General features: G+C 41.5%; 2 protein-coding genes across 3 annotated transcripts; both read left to right on the top strand.

Annotated features, from left to right (window-relative positions):
* The first annotated feature begins 1,711 nt into the window (after positions 1-1,711).
* Positions 1,712-12,166, top strand: LOC6586041 (protein white). The gene is made up of 6 exons (XM_002011628.4): positions 1,712-2,085; positions 9,407-9,689; positions 9,754-10,408; positions 10,491-10,806; positions 11,297-11,428; positions 11,499-12,166. Exons 1-6 carry the CDS (start codon positions 2,014-2,016, stop codon positions 12,111-12,113), a joined length of 2,073 nt encoding a protein of 690 aa, XP_002011664.1. The 5' UTR covers positions 1,712-2,013; the 3' UTR covers positions 12,114-12,166.
* A 446-nt stretch (positions 12,167-12,612) lies between these two features.
* On the top strand, positions 12,613-21,271 carry LOC6586040 (transmembrane protein 120 homolog). Of its 2 annotated transcripts, none has more exons than XM_015160615.2 (8): positions 12,613-12,637; positions 13,399-13,576; positions 13,770-13,888; positions 17,959-18,088; positions 18,174-18,313; positions 19,163-19,380; positions 19,466-19,845; positions 20,421-21,271. In XM_015160615.2, exons 2-8 carry the CDS (start codon positions 13,514-13,516, stop codon positions 20,622-20,624), a joined length of 1,254 nt encoding a protein of 417 aa, XP_015016101.1. In that variant the 5' UTR covers positions 12,613-12,637; positions 13,399-13,513; the 3' UTR covers positions 20,625-21,271. The 2 variants fall into 2 exon arrangements, with proteins under 2 accessions (XP_015016101.1, XP_002011663.1); XM_002011627.4 differs by lacking the exon at positions 12,613-12,637 and adding an exon at positions 12,668-13,120.
* The last annotated feature ends 399 nt before the right edge of the window (positions 21,272-21,670 follow it).

Raw genomic sequence — 21,670 nt, 5'->3', positions numbered from 1 at the left:
AATAAATTGTTAAGTGTAAAAAGTTTATAGCATTTGAGTGAGTAAATGATGGCATCCGACCGGGGCGGAGCAGCGGATGGCTTAGCAAAAGTTCCACAGAGATTTTGTGTGTTGCCCCCTGAAGCGGCAGAGGCTGAAGCAGAGGCAGCAGCGCCAGCGTCACATGCAGCAAATTTGTGACACTTTAAAGCAGCAGCAGCAGCAGCGTCAGCAGAGGGAGAGTAAGAAGAGTGCAAAGAAAATGAACAAGAAGAGCGAACACAACAACAGCCACAAGTGCCGCTACTTATGAGCTTTGAGTTAGTTTTGTTGTAAAAGTCGTTTCGAGAGTTTGAGTTCAGCTGAAAGCGATCAACGAGGAGAAGCCGCACGCACGCACACACACGCACACAGAGAGAGAGAGAGAGAGAGAGACGAGGGCACTCACACATTCACACGCATATATTAAGACACTGTGCAGGGCACAAACTAGTTGAACGAATTTTTTTAGCTTTCGCCTTAGATCAGCAAGGAAAAGAGCACAAGGATGCCAACGCATCAGTCTATAAATACCCTGTAAATAATTTTGGTAGAGTAATTGGCTTAAAGTGTGGATTTATTAAGCTGCAATAAAATTTTCTGTTTGTTATGCAATTAGTATTATTAAATTATATTAAAATTAAATAAATATTAAATAAAATAATATATACTTTTTTTTAAATAGAAGTTTAAATTATAGTAATAATATATAATAATTTTTATTTTTATCAATTATATCGATAATTATCGCTTAACACATAGAACAAACTTCATGCAACATGTCGATTGCTCTTTCGCTCTAACGATAATTATCGAGTAGTACACTGCTATCGATAATTTCAAATATTAAGTGTCTTTTAATCTAATCAACTGAAATAGGGTATACCTCGACAAACATCTGATTAAATAAAACAGATGGCTATTTATCGATAATCACACTGTTATCAATGATCCAACAGATCAAGTGACATATGAAATAGTCCATATCTCCATAAACAATCAATATGAAAAACAAAACAAAAAATTGAAAACTGTTGGCTAGTCTAATAATTGAAATAGAACTTACATATTTTTCCACAAGCCTTAAAATAAATATTTATTATGCAAATATATTCTATGTTTTAAAAATATATTAATAGCTTATCGATTTAATAAACACTTGATCGCTCTCTTTTATTGATCAGTTGTCGATAGTTAGCGTTCTTGATTTATTAGGCCTTCTACTACTGCTCGATAGTTATCGATCGATTTTCCACAAAGCGATTTTTAGCTCGGCTAACATTAGCAAAAACAATAGTAGAAAGAGAGAAACAGAATAAGAAGAAGCACTCGCTGATCTGCCAAAAGAACAGCAGAGAGCTGAGCTGAGCGAACGTAGTGCAACCGTTGAGCAACAGTTGAGCAGCGCTCGCAGCGCATCGCCTCTTTAATCAGCATGCAAATAGACGAAGCAACTGTTGTTGTTGTTGTTGCTGTCGTCGCGCCTATTCTTGCTGTTGTTGTTGTTATTATTGTTGCAGCAGAGCTTTTATCTGTTTGCACTCATCAAATTTCACTCAACGCCTTAACACCGCAAGCAGCGCTGCGCTGCCACCGCTAACGTCGTCAGCGTCAATGGCCGCCGCGTCGCACCGTTACCGCTGCCGCTGCCGCTGTCACTGTCGTTACCAGCGCCGTTGCTCAGTCGCGCAGTCGTTGAACGTCAGTTGCGTTTTGTCCGCGCATTCGTCACGCAGCAAAGAGTGCAGCAAAAGGAGCTAAAACGGCACAACAACAAGAACAACAATACAAGAAAGATACAACAATAAAATTTAAGAAAGCAAAAACAAAAACCAAAGCAAAAATCGCAGCAACAACAACAAAACGTAGAGTGCCTTGCTCCATAAGTAAATAGCTGTTATTCTTTTCGTCGCTTTATTTAATTTTTGTTTGTGTGCGTGTGTGTGCTGTGTACGTGTGTGCTGTGCATCTCTGTGTGCGTGCGTATACGCCAGAATGGGACAGGAGGATCAGGAGCTATTGATACGCGGCAGCAGCAAGCATCCGTCGGCCGAGCAATTGCACAACGTAAGTAAACAATGCCGTTAGGGCTGCAGGCTACATTCAGCAACTGCGTTTGGTTCTCACGCTGACAATGTGCGGCGGGGGCGGGAGGCGGGGCAGCCTAACCTAAAACAAGAACAATAATATACAATAGCATATTCATATATATGCATGTATGTGTGTGTGTGCGTGCGTGTGTGTGTGTGTGTGTGTATTGACATGCCTAGAAACCGCAACCGCATTGCATCAGTCAAATTTAAAGCCAAGATTCATAGACTATCAAAATGGAAACACACGCACACACTGGTACACTCAAACACACGCACACACACACACACACACACACATGGACAGTGGCACGCATTATGTGAATCAAATGTTGCAAAACATGTGTAATCGGATCCAGAAGCAACATGAATAACAACTATAGAACCAACTATAGTTTGGCATAGAATTCACATAACAGACTCGCTTTTTGTTTAACTCTAGATGGGTAAATACATGTATGTGTCTAAATACATATGCACATACATATATGTATATACATACATATATGCTATTGACCACAGTTCGACTACTGTTTAATATCCTGATTTGGCATATGCTTAAGGCGTGCGCTGCTAGCAGTAGCTTAATTGCTCTTTTACAGTTTATCTCGGGTTGTATATAGCACACATGTATGTATGTATATACATACATACATATCGTCTATCTTCTGGACTACTATCATATCATAAAAATGCTTATGGGCAGCATATTATCACATAAATGCCATATACCTTAGAGTAATACATATGTATGTCTTAGCAACTATTTTCTTTGAATTTTAAAAAATATTTATAATAAAAAATGTATCATCTTTATTATATATCATTCTTATTATATATGTATATATTCTATTTAAATAATTAATTAAATATTTAAAATTAAAGCTAGGGTATACACGTAACGTAATATGAGGTAGACGAAACGACGGAAAGCAATATACATTTAACATTAGTTTGAGTAACATTTAACAGGGAATCCTAAATCAATTATAGATGAAGCTCAAGCCACAGACTCACATTTCTGGCTGAAATAATTCTCTAAGATTTGAATATGAAATAATAAGTAACTATGAATTTTCATAATTTATTCAGATTTGAAAATCTATAAAAGTATATAGGAGCATTTATGATTATTCCAAGTTGGGGTGAGCTTATCAAAGGTCTATGAGTCTATGAGTCACTCAGATTAAGATTTATGAGTTATCCGAAATAATCCAAAGTATTCCGAAAACATCTAACTTATCAAATTGGTATATTTTTAAAAGTATCCATAATAATACGATCTGCTTGTAATGTCTGTATAAATATATATGAGCATATGAGTGTATATACATACATATATGGTTTGGTTCTATGAGTACTTATGAGTCATTCAGCTTTGAATATGAATGTATTTCAAAGCTGAAGTATTTGGGATCGTGTGAATATATTTAGAATATATTTAGAATTACCAATGAGTATTAATGTCTCACTAATGATATGAATTCAATCTGATTTGAATGCATTCACAAATAGATATGAGTACCTAGGATTTACTCAGCTCTAAATTTCCTGAAGTGAAACTTAAATGTATTTAAAATAATCTATGAGTACTCAGTATTCACTCATGATTCTATGTCTTTAGAAGTATCTATTTCTATCTATTAGAACTATGAGCATTCATTCAGATTTGAAACTTAGACTTTCCCTGATTCATTCAATGCATTTCAATTCATTCATAATTCACGTTTAAATGCAATAAAAAAGTATTTATGTGTTTTCACTTGGACTTCAATGTATTCCCTAGCATCTACAAGTTTGCATGACTCGGATTTGAATGGCTTTGGAAAAACCCATAAGTTTTCGAAGATACAAGGTTGTGGGTTGGGTCATAGACGCTATGTGGGTGAGGGGGTAGGGGGCGGTGGCTCAGCAGAGAGACAAGTGCAGCGGGCAACGAGAGCAGCTCAGGTGTCAGCCAACAATTCCAACGAATATCTATATCTAAGTATATCTGTGTGTATCTATGTGTCAGTGTATCTATGTATCTAAGGTGGCATATCTGAGAAGTGCTTAACGCATGTTTATGCTTGTTAACAAGAACTTGTTGTCACTGAGTTGGCTTCATTCTGCTCGCATTCTGGCTGCTCGGTATTATTTTTATTTGGATATTTATTTTTCTTATTGCTCTCGCTGTTTTTGCTTTTGCTCTTGCTGTTGTTGTTTCATTTATTTGCTCTTGCTTTTGCTTTTATTGATATTGTATAATCTACGCTTATCTGGGTCATTATTTGACTGTCCATCTGTATCTCTCTCTCTCTCTCTCTCTCTGTATCAGCATCAACTGTATCTTTGTATCTTTATCTGTGTCGCTTGGCACCTTGTCTGACAAGTGTCGCTATCTTAGCCCGTCTGTGTTTGTTCAAGTCTATGACTTGACAGGCTTTAAAAATCTCACAGCTGCCCGGCAGGCAGACAGCAACTGAATTTCCTTGAAATCAACCTCTCCCCATCCCCCATCCCCCATCCCCCCATCCCCCTCCCTCACACTACAAATTTGACTTTTCAAACATATGTCAAACTGAATTTCCACTCAGAATCCTTCAACTCGGATATTTCAATTAGTTTATCTTGAGCTCGGCCTGAGTTGGAGCTGCACACATTTAATTTAATACAATTTTCAGCTCTACGCAATTTTCACAAATTCACAAATTAAAGCAAATATTTTGCTGTCCGCTCATTTGCATTTTCCGACCAGAATTTATATTCAACATAATCATTTCTATGGAAAACTGAGCGCAAACAAAACAGGAAGCCAACTTAATTTTTCAGATTTATCCATATATATTTTTATGTGTAAGCTCAATGGAGGGGGATGCCGAATATAATAGGGAATTACGACTGACGGGAATTGAAATTATAGCTCTACTTTAATAAGGTATCTATAATTAGATATCATTAGGCGAATATCTAATATCATAGATGTATCTATGATATAGGTGAAAAAGATCAAGTAGATGTATCTATGATGCATTTAATGTTAATTCTATAGATGTATTTGGGATACATCTTATGTGGCTGATATAGGTCTATATGTAAGGCATATATCTATGACATAGATGTATCTCTGATATACCTGACATAGATGATATAATTGATACTAATTTATATTTTTGTATCTAAAATATATATGTGGTATAACTGATATACAATTTATATCTGATTTAGACATGATCTACCAGATTTGAAATATCTATGATATATCTGATCGAAATGTATTCAATATAGATGACCCTCCGATATGTCCTATATAAATGTGTCTATGATATAGATCTGATAAAAATATAACAGATATAGATATATCTATGTTCTACCAGATATGATGTATCTATGATATTTCTGATGAAAATGGGTTGTATCTATTATGTGATGTATCTATTATAAAACTCATAAAAATATATCTCACAAAGATGTCTCTCCGATATATCGTATAGATGTATCCAGGATATATATGTATATATCTTTATCCTGATAGCTAATACGAAAGTAAATTTATACATCATCTCTCATATTTCAATGATGTATCTGATGAATATATAGATATAGATGGATGTTTGTATTGCATGTATAACATAAATTATCTATGATGCATATGATAAAATTATATATTTCTGCGATGTCTGATATAAATGTATTTATAATCTTAGGTTACCTTATGATGGATGTATATGTATATCGTATATATATGATGAGGCATTCGATAAAGATATATCTGTCATATCTGATATAAATGTATCTACTACCTTAGATATATTATCGATGTATTTACGTTCCACAAAAACATCATTGATATACCAGATATAAATGTATCTCTATGTATCTATCTTATAGAAGTATAACCCTACATTTATGGAATATGGATAATTGTATTGGTTTTTCAGATACCAAATGCTATTCCCAAAGTTTTACCAAGTACTATTATATTATATTTTATACATACATATATTATTAGCTACATATATCATGATTTTTCTTATGGAAAAGTTCTGCAATAGCTCTACAAATCTCTAGGCTCTTATCAAAACCTTTCATTCGAACTCTTTGAGTGAGCAACCCCCTTTTAAAGTGCCTGCACTTTCTGTCAAGCTCTAGCCCAACACAAACCCTTCCCTCTCACTCTCTTTTCTCCACTTTGTACTCAGCTCTTACCTTTGACACTTTCCCCCCGACAGACTTCCTTGGGTCTGAGCTTCCCTCTCGATGTTGTCTTGCATTTGTTTAGTTCGAGTTGTTGCACTATTTGTGCCTGTGGATTTGGCCAACTCTTGCTCAGCTTTCCTTTTGCTTTCTATTGCTGCTGCTGCTACCGCTGCTGCTGCTGCTGTCTGTTTGACCCGCACGTGGGGCTTCCAAGAGAGTGAAGCCAAAGCTGAACGCCCACAATGTCCATTGCGGTTAGGCTGCCGCTCCACGCCGCATCGCGCTGCCGCTCCAGCGGAGGAGGCTGGTCCAGTCCCACAGCTTGAGGGGCTTCGCCTGGCTGTGCGCTAATTGGCGCAGCAGAGGGGCTGCCTACACAATATGGCCAGCGTTTGCGTCTCACCTTACGCAATCATCAAAAATTTGTGTAAATCATCAAACAAATTACGTAAATATTTTTATTTATCATATATATTTATATACATACACATATATGTATATGTGTTTCGATGCGACAAAATGTGGCGCAGGCCATTAATACTGTCCAACGATCTGGGTTTGCTGTCCCGCAGCAGCATCCGCCTCCTTCCATTCCCCATCTCCTCCCCCTCCGGCTGCTGCTGTTTGTTTGTTGCATTTCAATTTGGCTTGAGAAATTGGAGACGGCAAAGACGACGTCTTCGCTGAGGTAGACGCGAAAAATTTAATATCCGTTACATGTGGCAGGCAGCAAGCAGCAGGCAGCAGGCAGCCGGCAGCGGGCAGCTGTGGGCGTGGCATGCGGCGCGCTCTGCGGCCGTGCCAGAGCCCAAGCAAAATTGTTTTCACAACAAATGAGGCCGAAAAATGTTATTAAAAAGTTTTTCCTGTATTTATTTGCTTGTCTTGTCTTGTTGTTGTTGTTGCTATTGTTGTTGTTGCTGTTGCTGTTGTTTGTTGCTGTAAGCCTCCTTGGCGCTTCTTAAGTGTGTGTTGCTGTATCATCTCTCGGTGTCTGGCAGCTTGGCCCCCGGCTTATATTTCACATTTCATATTTATTTAATTTTCGTACTTTCTTGTGTTTCTCTCTCTCTCTCTCTCTCTCTCTCTCTCTCTCTCTTTCTCTCTCTCTCTCTCTCTGTTCCTTTTTTTCTTACGTTTCTCTACATCGTTTTTGCATAACTTTTCGAGAAATGCGTTTCCTTTGGCTGCCTGGCAACGCCGCAGGCATAGCTCTTCTCGCCGCCAGATGTCGCTAGAGAGACTTATACAGATATATATATGTATATCGTATATACTATACATATATATTGTAACTACCCTAAGTATTTCAAACAAATTAATAAGTCTGTCAAGTTTATGAATATGTTTAATGGACTCAGTCGAAACTTAGTTTTTCTTTTGCATCTGAAATATAAAATCGAAAATGGAAAAAGCTTTTAGTATATGCATAAAAAATATATATACACATACATATGTATAGCTCAATCTGGCTTACAAAACTACTCATAAAACAAAATTATGGAGGAGGTGGAGTAATATGGAGATAGATGGATAAAGAGAGAATATAGAGAGAGAGAAAGAAAGAGAGGGAGGAAGAGAGAAATAGAGCGATGTGATAATGGAGAGTGAAAGATAGACAGCGAGAGTACAAGAAAGCGAGTGAAAGAACAAGCAAGACAGGAGAGAGAGAGAGAGAGAGAGAGAGAGAGAAAGCGTAACGGATAGAGATTCAAAACAACAGCTATCTGAGATATCGAGAAAGACACTTGGAGAGAGTAACCCTGAGGCTCGACGACTACAAGCGACAAAGGGGGAGTGAGAGTGAGAAAGAAAGCGAAGGAGATCGAAAGAGAGAGAAAATGAGATAGAACTAAAATGAGAGAGAATTGGAATGAAAGAGAGAGAGAGAGAAAGAAAGAGATAGTAAGGTATAGAGAGATTGAGAGTGTGGGTAAAAAAAGGAGGAGATTCAGAGTGCAAGTTCAGAGGGTAGAGTATTGGTGATACCCACAGAAAAGGAGAGAGGGAGAGAGATTCAGAAAGAAAGTTAAGTAGGTAGAGCATTTATGAGACTTACAGAGAGAGAAGAACAATGTTCGAGGCAATATATTATATAGGATATATGTAGATGCAAAGTTTTTTAAGAACTATAAGAGCTATTCGCATATAAGTATTGCATATTCCCCAACTTCAAGCTATGTTCCGTAATTCTCGCAAATACAAAGAGAGTATTTAAGCTTCGCTGGCTGACCCACCCTCACAGCTTGCTCAAACTTGTTACATCCTAATCTAGAAGCAAACGGCTTTAAAGTCGAGTGCTAGCTGGCATTGAATGTAATCAGATGAAATGTAAAGGCACTCGACTTTTCGTGCGCCTCTACCGAGGAGAACTCTTTATGATAAACAATGCGAAATGTATCCATCCCATCGATGGAGTACGGCCGAGGGCCGGGCGCAGCCAAGCAAGTTAACTCGCTCGATAATCGAAAAGAAATGTATGCTAAGTAAATTACGAGATGCCCAATTGCTCAATTGCTTGACACAGTGGGACGCGGAAGACAGACGGACGTAGAGACGAACAGTCGGACGGCCTCGGAAAGAGGATTTGAGGACAAAGTTTAGCATTCGCTCGACTCGAGTCACCTTCAAATGGCCATCATGTGAATGGCTTGGGCCCGGCCGGATTGAGTACGCCAACCCAATCCGGCAACGGCAATGGGCAACAACGATTCGGCATTTGTCTTACGAAGTGGCAACAGGGCCAGAGATTCGACACAGTCTGCGGCTTATGGACGCCCTAATTTGCACATTTTAAATGGTCTCGAGTCTTTTTATGAAACTTAAACGGCCCACGCCTCCATGCCGCCGCCTCCGCCCACACCCAGCCCCATGGCCGGGCTGTCTGTCCTGAGAAAGGTCGTAAGTGGGCGACGGGATTAGCACGGCGAAAAGATTTACGCGCCGTCGCCCTTTTTTATGGCCACGAGTGTTGGCTATTCGCGCGAAATTGAAAAGTTTTGAAACCTTTTTGTCCAGGCAGCCAGGCAGCCATCCATTCCATCCCATCCTATCCCATCCCATCCCATGCCATCCATCTATTCACTCACTCACTCAGAAAACTGTTTTGTGTCTTACAGCAGGGGCAGCAGGGAGCCGCGGCGACGGCTGCCACAAATGTGGCGGCAACAGCGCAGAGCTGCATTAGCCAGGGCTTTGGCCAGGCCAAGAACTATGGCACGCTGAGTCCTTCGGACGATGGCCAACTGCCCGAGACGCTCACCTATGCCTGGCACAATGTGGACATATTCGGTGCAGTGCATCAGCCCGGCTCCAACTGGCGCCAGCTGGTGAATCGGACGCGCGGCCTCTTCTGCAACGAACGCCATATTCCGGCACCGCGAAAGCATCTGCTTAAAAATGGTAAGCCCCAAGAATCCCAAGAACCTTCTCCAGCTCCATTTATTCACTTGCTGTACTCCCGCAGTCTGTGGCGTTGCCTATCCGGGCGAACTGCTGGCCGTGATGGGCAGCTCAGGAGCCGGCAAGACGACGCTGCTGAACGCGCTGGCCTTTCGCTCGCCCCATGGCGTCCAGGTGTCGCCGTCGAGCATGCGGCTGCTGAATGGCCAGCCCGTGGATGCCAAAGAGATGCAGGCGCGCTGCGCCTATGTGCAGCAGGACGATCTGTTCATTGGCTCGCTGACCGCCCGGGAGCATCTGATCTTCCAGGCGATGGTGCGCATGCCCCGCCAGCTGACCTATAAGCAGCGAGTGGCCCGCGTTGATCAGGTCATCCAGGAGCTCTCGCTCAGCAAGTGCCAGCATACGATCATTGGAGTGCCGGGCAGGGTGAAGGGTCTGTCGGGTGGCGAGCGCAAGCGGCTGGCCTTTGCCTCCGAGGCCCTGACAGATCCACCGCTGCTCATCTGCGACGAGCCCACGTCGGGCCTGGACTCCTTTACCGCCCACAGCGTCGTCCAGGTGCTGAAGAAGCTATCGCAAAAGGGCAAGACCGTCATACTGACCATACATCAGCCATCGTCGGAGCTCTTCGAGCTGTTCGACAAGATACTCCTCATTGCCGAGGGACGTGTCGCATTCCTTGGCACGCCCAGCGAGGCCGTTGACTTCTTCTCGTAGTAAGTAGTCCGAAACGGACTTTAGTCGAGCTCTATTCAAATCTTTATGGTCTGCCCCAACTCAACTCCAACTACCTCGCAGCGTTGGCGCCCAGTGTCCGACCAACTATAATCCGGCGGACTTCTATGTGCAGGTGCTGGCCATTGTGCCGGGCCGTGAGGTGGAGTCGCGTGAGCGCATTGCCAAGATCTGCGATAATTTCGCCATTAGCAAGGTGGCACGCGACATGGAGCAGCTGCTGGCCACCAAGGCGCTGACACAGCCGCTGGAACAGCCCGAGAATGGGTATACGTACAAGGCCACGTGGTTCATGCAGTTCCGTGCCGTACTCTGGCGCTCCTGGCTCTCGGTCTTGAAGGAGCCGCTGCTGGTCAAAGTGCGGCTCATACAGACCACGGTAAGTCCGTTGATTGATCTATGAAGTCCGATGCTCGATGTCGGAAGTCCGATGTCCGTTGTCCGTTGCCTTATATCCAAAGTCGGATGTCCGATATTCCTTGACTGAAGTCCGTCTGACGTCCGATGTCGGTAGTCCGAGGTCCGCGGACTGATATCCAAGGTCGGATGTCCGATTACCTATGACTGAAGTCCGACGCCCAAAGTCGGAAATCCGATGTCCGAGGACTGATGTCTAAGGTCGGATGTTCGATATCGTATGACCGATGTCGGAAGTCCTATGTGCAATATCTAAGGTGGGATGTCCAATATTCTATGACTGAAGTCCGATGTCCGATGTCCGATGACAGATATCCAATATCGGATATCCGATACCTGATTTCCGATATCGCTTATCCAATGAGTGATCCTCAACGGAAATGTTGCATATCCGCTGTTCAATGACTACCTTCAACTTTGCTTATAATTTTGTTATTTAATCATACTTCCAGATGGTAGCTGTACTGATTGGCCTCATTTTTCTGGGCCAGCAGCTGACGCAGGTGGGCGTGATGAACATCAATGGAGCCATATTCCTCTTTCTGACCAACATGACCTTCCAGAATGTCTTTGCCACGATCAATGTAAGCAAAACACCCCCCAACCACGCTCACTCCCCACTCTAATCTATGGCTTGCTTTTCCCGTTGCCCAGGTGTTTACGTCGGAGCTGCCGGTGTTTATGCGGGAGGCGCGCAGTCGCCTCTACCGCTGCGACACCTACTTTCTGGGCAAGACCATAGCGGAGCTGCCGCTCTTTCTGACCGTGCCGCTGGTCTTCACGGCGATTGCGTATCCGATGATTGGGTTGCGGGCGGGCGTGCTGCACTTCTTCAACTGCCTGGCACTGGTCACACTGGTGGCCAATGTGTCCACCTCGTTTGGCTATTTGATATCCTGTGCCAGCTCCTCCACGTCGATGGCACTGTCGGTGGGTCCGCCAGTCATCATACCGTTCCTGCTCTTCGGCGGCTTCTTCCTCAACTCGGGCTCGGTGCCTATTTATCTGAAATGGCTGTCGTATCTGTCCTGGTTCCGGTACGCCAACGAGGGCCTGCTGATCAATCAGTGGGCCGACGTAGAGCCCGGCGAAATCAGTTGCACCTCCTCGAACACCACGTGCCCCAGCTCCGGCAAGGTCATCCTGGAGACGCTGAACTTCTCCGCCGCGGATCTGCCACTCGACTATGTGGGCCTCGCTCTGCTCATTGTGGGCTTCCGTGGTTTTGCCTACCTGGCGCTGCGACTACGTGCCAGGCGCAAGGAGTAGGCCCAAAACATAATACATATATTTTATATTCATACATACTTATATATATACATATATATATATATATATATTTATATGTAAATTTTTTTATTATACTTTTTTTTTCTGACGCCCACAAAATTTGAATGTATATGTATATTAACTGTTAACAGGCGTCGCATTTTACATTAAATCTACCGTATGTACACATGAACCCAAAATTTTTTTATTTATAAACCAAACACGGCCGACACACATGCATACTGGTAAGTGCTGAAGATTTTGAATTGCGCGCGCAATGCCAACCTACCACCGCTAATGCACTCACCACGGCGACAAGCGAAACTCACCACGGGCCAACCACGCGAGCACAGCGCCGCAAGGTGTGTGTGCGCGAGCGCGAGACAGCAAGCAATAAGCAGGCAAATGAGCGAGACAACCAGCTGGACAACCAACAGACGGCGCAACAAGCGAGCGCTGGCTGACGCCACTCGCTCGCTCTCATTGTTTTGTTGCTGGCACAGCAGCGCGCATTACATTGTTTGGTGAGTGAGCGAGCGAGTGACGGGCTGACTGACTGAGTGACTGAATGACTGAATGACTGGCTGGCTGCCTTGCTGGCTGCTGTTGCTGCTTAGCGTCATTTGTTGTGTCAGTGGTTAGCTTGCAGCTCGCTCCAATCGGAATCAGTGTCTTGACTAGTTCAAATTAACTGTCGCGCACACACACAAACACACACCCATAATAAATACACCGCCCGCCGTTTGCTGCCTAAGATCAGGCTGCCGTCGCTGCCGCTGCCGTCGTTGCCGTCGCCGTCGCCGCCGCCGCCAATTGGATCGTCGTCGCTGTCGCGTCGCCCCGTTCAGTGGTCGATGTTTGGGGTTCAGTTCAGTTCAGTTCAGTTTTAGTTACCGCACGGCAAAAGCGTCGCTGCTCCGCACAAATTTATTTTTAAAACAAACCAAACAAACGCAGCCCCAAACATAGTGGCGCTGGCGTCGTTACCATTGATTCAGTTCCTCCAGGTGCTAAACCAAGTGTTATTTGTGACTACAATTTAATTCCAATTGGATGTGGCTGCGGTGCAGAACGTGAAAGCGAATTGCTTGCGTTGCGGCCAATTGATTTTTCACCAAAATCTACTTGAGAGCCGACGCTGTCCCGCCCCACACCGCCTTTCGCATAAAAGGGCAGCCGGCAAACGGCTGACCTCCCGCCTCCCGTCACGCTCTCTCTCTCACCCGCTCTCTCTTTGTCTTTCTCTCTCTCTCTCTCTATATATATCTCTCGCACCTCACCACAGGCAGCATAGACCCTAACCTCAAATCAGCTGTTGCATACAATTGACATCGTGCGAAGCGCGTCCAGCGAAGACAATAATAACAACAAGAACAACGGCAGCAAAAGCAACACACAAAATGGACATCCAAACACTCTGCAATGAATGGGATGAGCTCAATCGTGAATATGCCGAGCTTGAGGTGAGTTGCTGTTGTTGTTGTAAATGATGTAGAAGTAAATATAAATATGGATGTATGAATATATACATATATGTACATATATAGATGTGTTTGTTGTTGTTGTTCTTACTATTATTTTGAATCAGCTGCTCAATATTAACACAGTCTCACACACACTCTCTCTCTCTCTTTCTCTCTCTCTCCCTCTGTGCAGGAGTGCAACAGACGCAACATTGAGCTGCTGGAGCAGCTGCATCAGCATCAACAGAAATGCTTTAACGAGATCAAGCATCAGCGATATCGTATGAATCAAATATCAGCCTCAATGCGACAGTGAGTAGAATAGCTAGCATATAACTGTACTATTTACATACACACACGCAGTCAAACACGCACGCACGCTTATGGTGTCAAAGCCAACCCTTATATAATTACATACAAAACTTTTAACTGTACTTAGCTAGCATTCGTATGCAACAGGCTTCAGCTAGCGATGGCCGCGTGACACGACACATTTGGACATGCCATTTATTACGGCCATAACTGTAAATGTCATAATAACTGCATCTTATCGCTGCCGTAAGAAAACAAATTCACAAAGTTAACAAAGTGTTAAAGTGCCGTTAAGTGGACTCAGTCAGCTGCCTGCTCAACTCCATGTCGAATGCTTAACTCGTGAATCTAATGCGCTGCTTAATAACCATCTCCAATAGTATAAACAACCCCGATCTCACGCTCTCTGTCTCTCTCACACGCACGCAAACTCTTTGAAGTTGTTGCCGAATTGGAATTTGATCTCGAATCAATTACCGTTGCGAACGAGGCTATTCTAATCAGATTCGCAACTGTGAAACAGCTAGCCCAACCGTTTTCTTATCAGCAGCCGCAGCAAGTTGTGAAACACATGTATGTCGGCAATTAGTCAGTGAATTTCGTTCTTATCGCAACTGCCACGCCTCCACCTCCACCAGCTCACCACCCCCCCTACCCAGAGACTAGAAACAGCTGTGTCGGCATTTAAAGTGCGTATTTCTTCCACTTAGTTTGCAATTAGTTTTTACAGCTGTGCGTATGTGTGTGTGTGTGTGTCTGTTTTTGCAGCTATTCTGATAAAAAATCTGTGTTAAAACCTAATACACGTACATAGACTTTGCGCCCGAACGGGCGTTAGGCGCATTTATTGTCAAAGCAAATGTCATAAAATAAGTTTATTTTGTAATTGAAAGTGAACCTTTGCCCAGCGAGCAGGCCACTACTCTCTTTCCCTCACTCTCCCCCACTCTCCCTCTCTGTCTCGTTCACTCGTTCGCTCTTCCTATTCAATAAGTTGCAGTTGCTTTGCCCCGCTTTCCAACTAGCTGCCCTTGACCCTGTGCTGCTGCTGCTGTTGCATGAAGCGTAAACTGAAAAGCCAGCAAACATTAAGCGACACAGAAAAAAAAAAAGAAAAACAATAACAAAATAAACAACAACAAATTTAATAATAAACAAAGCTAACTGAGTGACCACAGTGGCACAAATGCGTTCAGCGCATATTGCATAGGTAAACAAATTGTTCGAATACCAGTTTTGATTTGTTTTCCTGTCTATTTATTTAGGTTATTTGCGTATTCAAAATGTTTTGAGCAAATCATTCATTTAATAGCAATTTAAATATACATATGTATATGAATACATACAGCGCATTCTTTGTTTTCATATTGATTTCGCTTTCGGAAATGCATTAGTGACCCACTGTGCGCGCAGGCAAGGCCAGTTTGCCTGCTGTTGTTGTTGCTGCTGTAACAGTTGTGGAGTTTCATGTGCTGGCGCTTAATTGTGTGTGTGTGTGTCAGTGTGTGGTGTATGTATGTATGTGTGTCAACGATCGCCAGAGAGCACATGTACAAAATTGCTCTTTGCACTCGCTTTGCAAACCAAAGCGTTTCACTCTCATACTCTCATACTCTCGCTCTCGCTCTCGCTCTCTCTCTCTCCGTAAGGCTGAGCGGTGAACTCAAACACTTGTTTGTGTGTTTGTATATTTGTATGCGCAGCCTGAGCGATTTTAGACGCGCGCGTTTTGCTGTGTCTTTGCCTCCAAACGGTTGACCTTGCGCTTGGCTAGCTGCCAGCTTTACTCTATTCAAATGATGCAACAACAACAACAACTACAGCACTATAACAATAAATTAAATGATTTCGCCTCTGTCAAAATGGTAAACACGAGCTAAAATTACAAAACTCTAGAAAGCACGAGAAAGATATTAAACATATATATATGTATATATATATTTACATATATATAAACAATGTAATCGCTACCTGTGCAGCCCTTAAAGAGCATTTAACTTGTTGCGCAAATTAAGCTTAATTGACAGATGCGAAAACGAAATAAAACAAAAATAGAAAGCTTAACTAACAGCACCCAAAAGCAATTACGGTTATTGTTTTGCTTGCCGTTGTTGTTACGTTTGCGCAAACAAAGTAAACATATAAATATAAACAAAGTAGAATCAAACGGGCGACTCTTTGCGCGTGTTCAAAAGAAATCAAAGAGAAAAGTAACGTAAGAACGTTGCAGTCGGGCGCTACTGACTGCATGATACTTTGTTGTTATGATGGGAAGTCAAGGTAGAACAGAATTAACTAATATTGTTATTATCGAAAACTGTTATTAGAAATGTATTAAATCTTTTTTAATGCATTTTCAGACGGACATTGCAGAAAACCAATATACCTGTTTTCTCTTTGGAAACAAAGTATAAAAACTGTTAGCCAAAGATAAATACAAGCAACTATTTTTAGTTATTTGTGCTTGTCTAGCATGTATGTTCGTATGTTCGTATGTTTGTGTGTATCGATGTACATATGTTTTGTCTCTGAGAACATGTCGCCTTTCAGCCCCATTTCCGGTGTTATATAACACACCTGCGGGTGGAATTAACGAATCAATTTTTGTTTGTTTCTGTTTTTTATTTCTTGTTTTTGCCATTCATCAAGTACAAGCACAAGTCAGAGCCCCGATTATTATTTGACCAACTCAGTAGCCCCCATTATCAGTGCCGCAATTTCAAGTACGTTTTTTTTCGCATTCTTTAAGACGGCGCTCCCTCGTTTATCGCTTATCAGCGCGATTTTTATTATATATATACTAAATTTTATATGTAAGCGTGTCTATGGGGCATATGTATTAGTTATACTCGTCTGGCAAGTGTAAAGAGTATATTTGTTCTTGGGAAATTTGAAATTGGGAATAAAATAAATGGTTTTCAGATATACCCGAGATATCGTATGGGGGCGTGGCTAAGCAAAATATACTATATCTGATATAAGATTAAGATTGCAATTTGGAATAGTTATAATATAGATAATTGAAGAATAGAATGGAATAAGAAATCTTCAACTTCTTAAGGAAGATCTATTACTTCTCAAAAAGATCAGATTAACGAGATCTACGATCTTGCCATAGAAGTGCTACCAAGATTCTCTATAAAGCTTACGCTCAATAGGGGCGTGGTAAATATATAAATGTATATATATATAATGGGCGTAACGAATCTAAAAATAATATTTTTTATTTAATATTTTATCTATATTAAATTCACGTTCAAAATTTTGATGGTTGAATTTCCACGAATACCATTTGGGGCTTATCGGAAATTAGTTGTTTTTCCGCCATGCACAAGTATCACGCAGTTGGTAACGTCCGTTCGCAAGAGTCTTACGTGTTATTTATTGGATGTTTAAAAATAAAAACATGAATTATGCAAGCCATAGATAAAAAATTAAAAACAAACAACGAAATCTAATAAGAATGTACCCAGGAGGTAATACCCATATCTATACAAACATATACATGCATATGGGTATATACCCTATATACGCACACATGGAGTGAGTCGGTTCTCGTGTTCCTTTGCAACTGTCAATTATGTCTAAATTGAACTTTGACGTGGGCTAAATTGAAATTGCCGTGTGCCGTGTGCCGTACGCCGTACACCGTACACCGTACACCGTCCGCCGTGTGCCGTGTCTATAATTGATATCGCTCGCCGGCTTGCCCGGCTTTGACCAACCTCCCCTGGGCCGGTGCTCCCCCTACCGTATAATAATAAATATTATATATTTATGCAAATTGCATATTGAGCCATTCGCCGGCAGCTTAAAGATTGGAATACCGTTAAGAAAAATTTAAGATGAAGTATTAATGGCACTACGAATGGGTTAATCTAATGGGTTATACTAAGCGTCTATATCTTTAACATGTTTAAATGAATGCGGATTAGCCTGGGTAGTTTGTGTATTTAACTTAATCAATCTATGGGTATCAATCAAATATATCGATTTCGATTTCGATATCGATATCGTTTGTTTCTGCTGTTGTTTTATTACTCACCCTGAAATTACTTATTGAATTTCAGATATAAAGGACCGGTTGAAGGCGAGGAGAAGGAGAAATTGGACAACCTATTAAAGATGTCGCTAAAGCGCAAGGCGCAACTACATGAAATAGAGCAATCACTGCCGGCACGATCCGGTCGCTATCTACAGGTGAGTTGGTCACACTTACCGATTGTAGTTCCACACTAGAGTTGACATGCCTCTACCCTCCCCTTGCCCCCATGCCATCCCTCAGATAATACTAGGCGATGTGAATGTCTCGATTCTGAACAGAAACGACAAAGTTCGCTACAAAGATGACTATGAAAAGTTTAAGCTAATACTCAATGTAATTGGACTGATAATGGCATTTTTCAACTTGATATTCAACTACAGGTGAGTAGATACACAGATACAGATACAGAGATACAATACAGATACTCAGATACAGATAGAGATACACCGATGCAGATGCAGATACAGATAAAGATACAGATATAGATATAGATATAGATATAGATATAGATATAGATATAGATATAGATATAGATATAGATATAGATATAGATATAGATATAGATATAGATATAGATATAGATATAGATATAGATATAGATATAGATATAGATATAGATATAGATATAGATATAGATATAGATATAGATATAGATATAGATATAGATATAGATATAGATATAGATATAGATATAGATATAGATATAGATATAGATATAGATATAGATATAGATATAGATATAGATATAGATATAGATATAGATATAGATATAGATATAGATATAGATATAGATATAGATATAAGTACAGATACAGACACAGATGCAGATGCAGATACAGATAGAGATAGAGATAGAGATACAGATACATAGATACAATACAGATACTTAGATATAGATATAGATAGAGATACAGATACAGATACAGATACAGATACAGATACAGATACAGATACAGATACAGATACAGATACAGATACAGATACAGATACAGATACAGATACAGATACAGATACAGATACAGATACAGATACAGATACAGATACAGATACAGATACAGATACAGATACAGATACAGATACAGATACAGATACAGATACAGATACAGATACAGATACAGATACAGATACAGATACAGATACAGATACAAATACAGATACAGATACAGATACAGATACAGATACACCGATTGATGTAAAGCAAAAACTCTTCTCCTCACCCAAATTTGTAGAGCTCTGGAACTGGCTTTCATATTTCTGCTGGTCTGGTACTACTGCACCCTGACTATACGGGAGTCCATATTGAAGGTGAATGGATCCAGAATCAAGGGCTGGTGGCGCGCCCACCACTTCATCTCGACGGTGGCCGCCGGCGTCCTGCTGGTCTGGCCGCAGGGCGAGCACTGGCAACTCTTCCGTCTGCAGTTCATGTACTTCAATGTCTACATCAGTGAGTAAATGCAAGCGATATATAAGCATATATAGCTGTGGATATCTGGGGATGTATTAATTGGTTTCGTTTGCGTTTTGCACAGGCATCGTGCAGTATTTGCAGTTTGGCTATCAGAAGGGTCTGCTGTATCGGCTCAAGGCGCTGGGCGAACGCCACAACATGGATATCACCATTGAGGGCTTCCATTCGTGGATGTGGCGCGGCCTGAGCTTCCTTCTGCCATTCCTGTTCATTGGCTACGCCTTTCAGGCGTACAATGCCTGGACGCTCTTCAAGCTGGCCTACTATCCGCCCGACGCCCCCTGGCATGTGTCCGTCATGTGCGGGCTCTTCCTTCTGCTCTTTGTGGGCAACATCACCACCACGCTCCTGGTGGTGCCGGAAAAGATACGCGAGCGGGCTAAGGAGCGCTATCGCCTCCAGAGCATGGGCAAGTCCATGAAATTGCGCAAGGAGATGAAGGTGAGTGTGGCCGGAGGCGGGCATGGGGGTGGGTTTGGGGCTGGTATGCAAACTGGAAAGCGAGATGCATGTTAGCCTTAAGGCAGGGCGATTGCATTTCATTTGCATCAGGAGAGCAGGACCCTATACACTCTTTATCGATAAAACGATAAACGATAAATAAAAAGCATCCCATATTCTCTTTGAGTAAATGAATTTTTATGTTTCATTTGATCTTCAAAAAATTCATTTCAATTAAAGTTTTCAATCAGAAAAATATTCTTAATCGATAAACGATTAATTTACATAAAATTTGCGACAGGATAAAATCTTTATTCTAATCGCTTTATGGAAAGAACGATTATTTACAAAAAATAATCGAAACCTTAATAAATGAACATTTCATAGATTAATAGATTAATATCAATAGTTAATATGTAGACTTTTTAAAAGGACTCTTTAATACTGTGTATGAAGCGTATTCAAACTGTCTTACAAAACCAATCAACCCTCTTTAACATTATTTCGAGCAGGCATTCGCTTAACATAAACTGTAATTATTCTGTTTTCGTCTCTCCTCTATTGTACCGTTACAGAACAGCGCCAGCGACTTGGACCTTTCAACCAGCTCGCAGGCAGCGTCAGCAGCGACAACGCCGACAGCAGCACAGCCAACTACAACGACGCCGACGTCAGCTGCTGCAGCAGCTGCATCAGCAACGGCAACAGCGACGCCAACGCCAACCCCAACGGCAACGGCAACGCCAACGCCAACGCCTGCAGAGAAGAAGGCGAACTAAAGCATAGAGAGCATTTGTGAGAGGTCTAGCGCTCAGTCATATGTTTATATATAATTTTTGGACCCGAAACCCTAACCACCAAAAGCCCTCACCCAACCCCCGAAATCCTAACCCACTCCCTAAACCCCCCGCCCTAGGTTTTCTTTTGGTTTTTTAGTTTGCGCACTAATTTATTGATTTCGCTTTAAGCTGAAGTTTTTTGGCTCTCTTTATTATTCCTATTCAGCTTATTGCAATCATTGATTTTTATTTTCTGTATGTTCGTTCCGCTTTGAACGGTAACTTAAGCAAGACATTCACCTATTGTGAAGCGAAAAAGAAAACAAAAGAAAAACCAAAAAAAAAAAACATAAAAAAACAAAATCAACAAAAAAAATACTTAAGCAAAAAACAAACTCAAAATAGAGTAACATACGCTGTACACAAGCTATGTACAATTTTTTTTTTAATATTCTTTAAGATAATTTTTTTTTTTATTTATTTTTTGTTTACTCGGCTGCTTGTAATGAAAAATTGTAGGAGAAACGACGTGAAATGAAATTGTAAATTGTCCTGAGTGCATGCGAAGCGAATTGATATTGAATGAAAAGAAGCTGCACTCACAACACAACAAAAATAAACAGAGAAAGCAAATTGCAAGAAAAATATTAACATTGTGTTTCTCTCATTGTAGTCGGCTGGGGATGTGTGTGTGCTGGGCTGACTGTTTTGTGTGAGTGGAAGTGGAAGTGGGAGCGCGAGTGCGAAGGCCAGGGCGAGGGCGAATACGAATGCGAGAGCGCGGGCTGCGGACTGCGAGTGTGAATGCGAATGTGTGGGAAAGTGTTGCTCTTTTTGTATGCGCTCGCCTCTGTTCATGTGGGTGTGTGCATGGAACAGTAATTAAATCGATGACACTGACCACAATTTATTGAATTGCGTGTTAAGCAGCGGCATTTAAAGTTGCTCATTATGGTTTTGGCCATGGGCAAAATGTCTGCAAATGTGAATATGCAAAAATGTTGATTGCTGCCTGGTTTAGTGGTTTATTTGATTGCGGCTAACGT

Source organism: Drosophila mojavensis, unplaced genomic scaffold, assembly GCF_018153725.1.
Source record: "Drosophila mojavensis isolate 15081-1352.22 unplaced genomic scaffold, ASM1815372v1 contig_136, whole genome shotgun sequence".
In the NCBI taxonomy this organism is placed as follows: domain Eukaryota; kingdom Metazoa; phylum Arthropoda; class Insecta; order Diptera; family Drosophilidae; genus Drosophila; species Drosophila mojavensis.
This window is presented reverse-complemented; position numbering and strand designations above follow the sequence as displayed.

Excerpts from the sequence above, each read along its gene's own strand:
- LOC6586041 (XM_002011628.4), top strand. The coding sequence starts at position 2,014 with ATGGGACAGGAGGATCAGGAGCTATTGATACGCGGCAGCAGCAAGCAT. Across the intron at positions 2,086-9,406 it reads CGGCCGAGCAATTGCACAAC|CAGGGGCAGCAGGGAGCCGC; the intron begins GTAAGTAAACAA and ends TGTGTCTTACAG. Across the intron at positions 11,429-11,498 it reads ATGTCTTTGCCACGATCAAT|GTGTTTACGTCGGAGCTGCC; the intron begins GTAAGCAAAACA and ends CCCGTTGCCCAG.
- LOC6586040 (XM_015160615.2), top strand. The coding sequence starts at position 13,514 with ATGGACATCCAAACACTCTGCAATGAATGGGATGAGCTCAATCGTGAA. Across the intron at positions 13,577-13,769 it reads GTGAATATGCCGAGCTTGAG|GAGTGCAACAGACGCAACAT; the intron begins GTGAGTTGCTGT and ends CCCTCTGTGCAG. Across the intron at positions 19,381-19,465 it reads GTACTTCAATGTCTACATCA|GCATCGTGCAGTATTTGCAG; the intron begins GTGAGTAAATGC and ends CGTTTTGCACAG.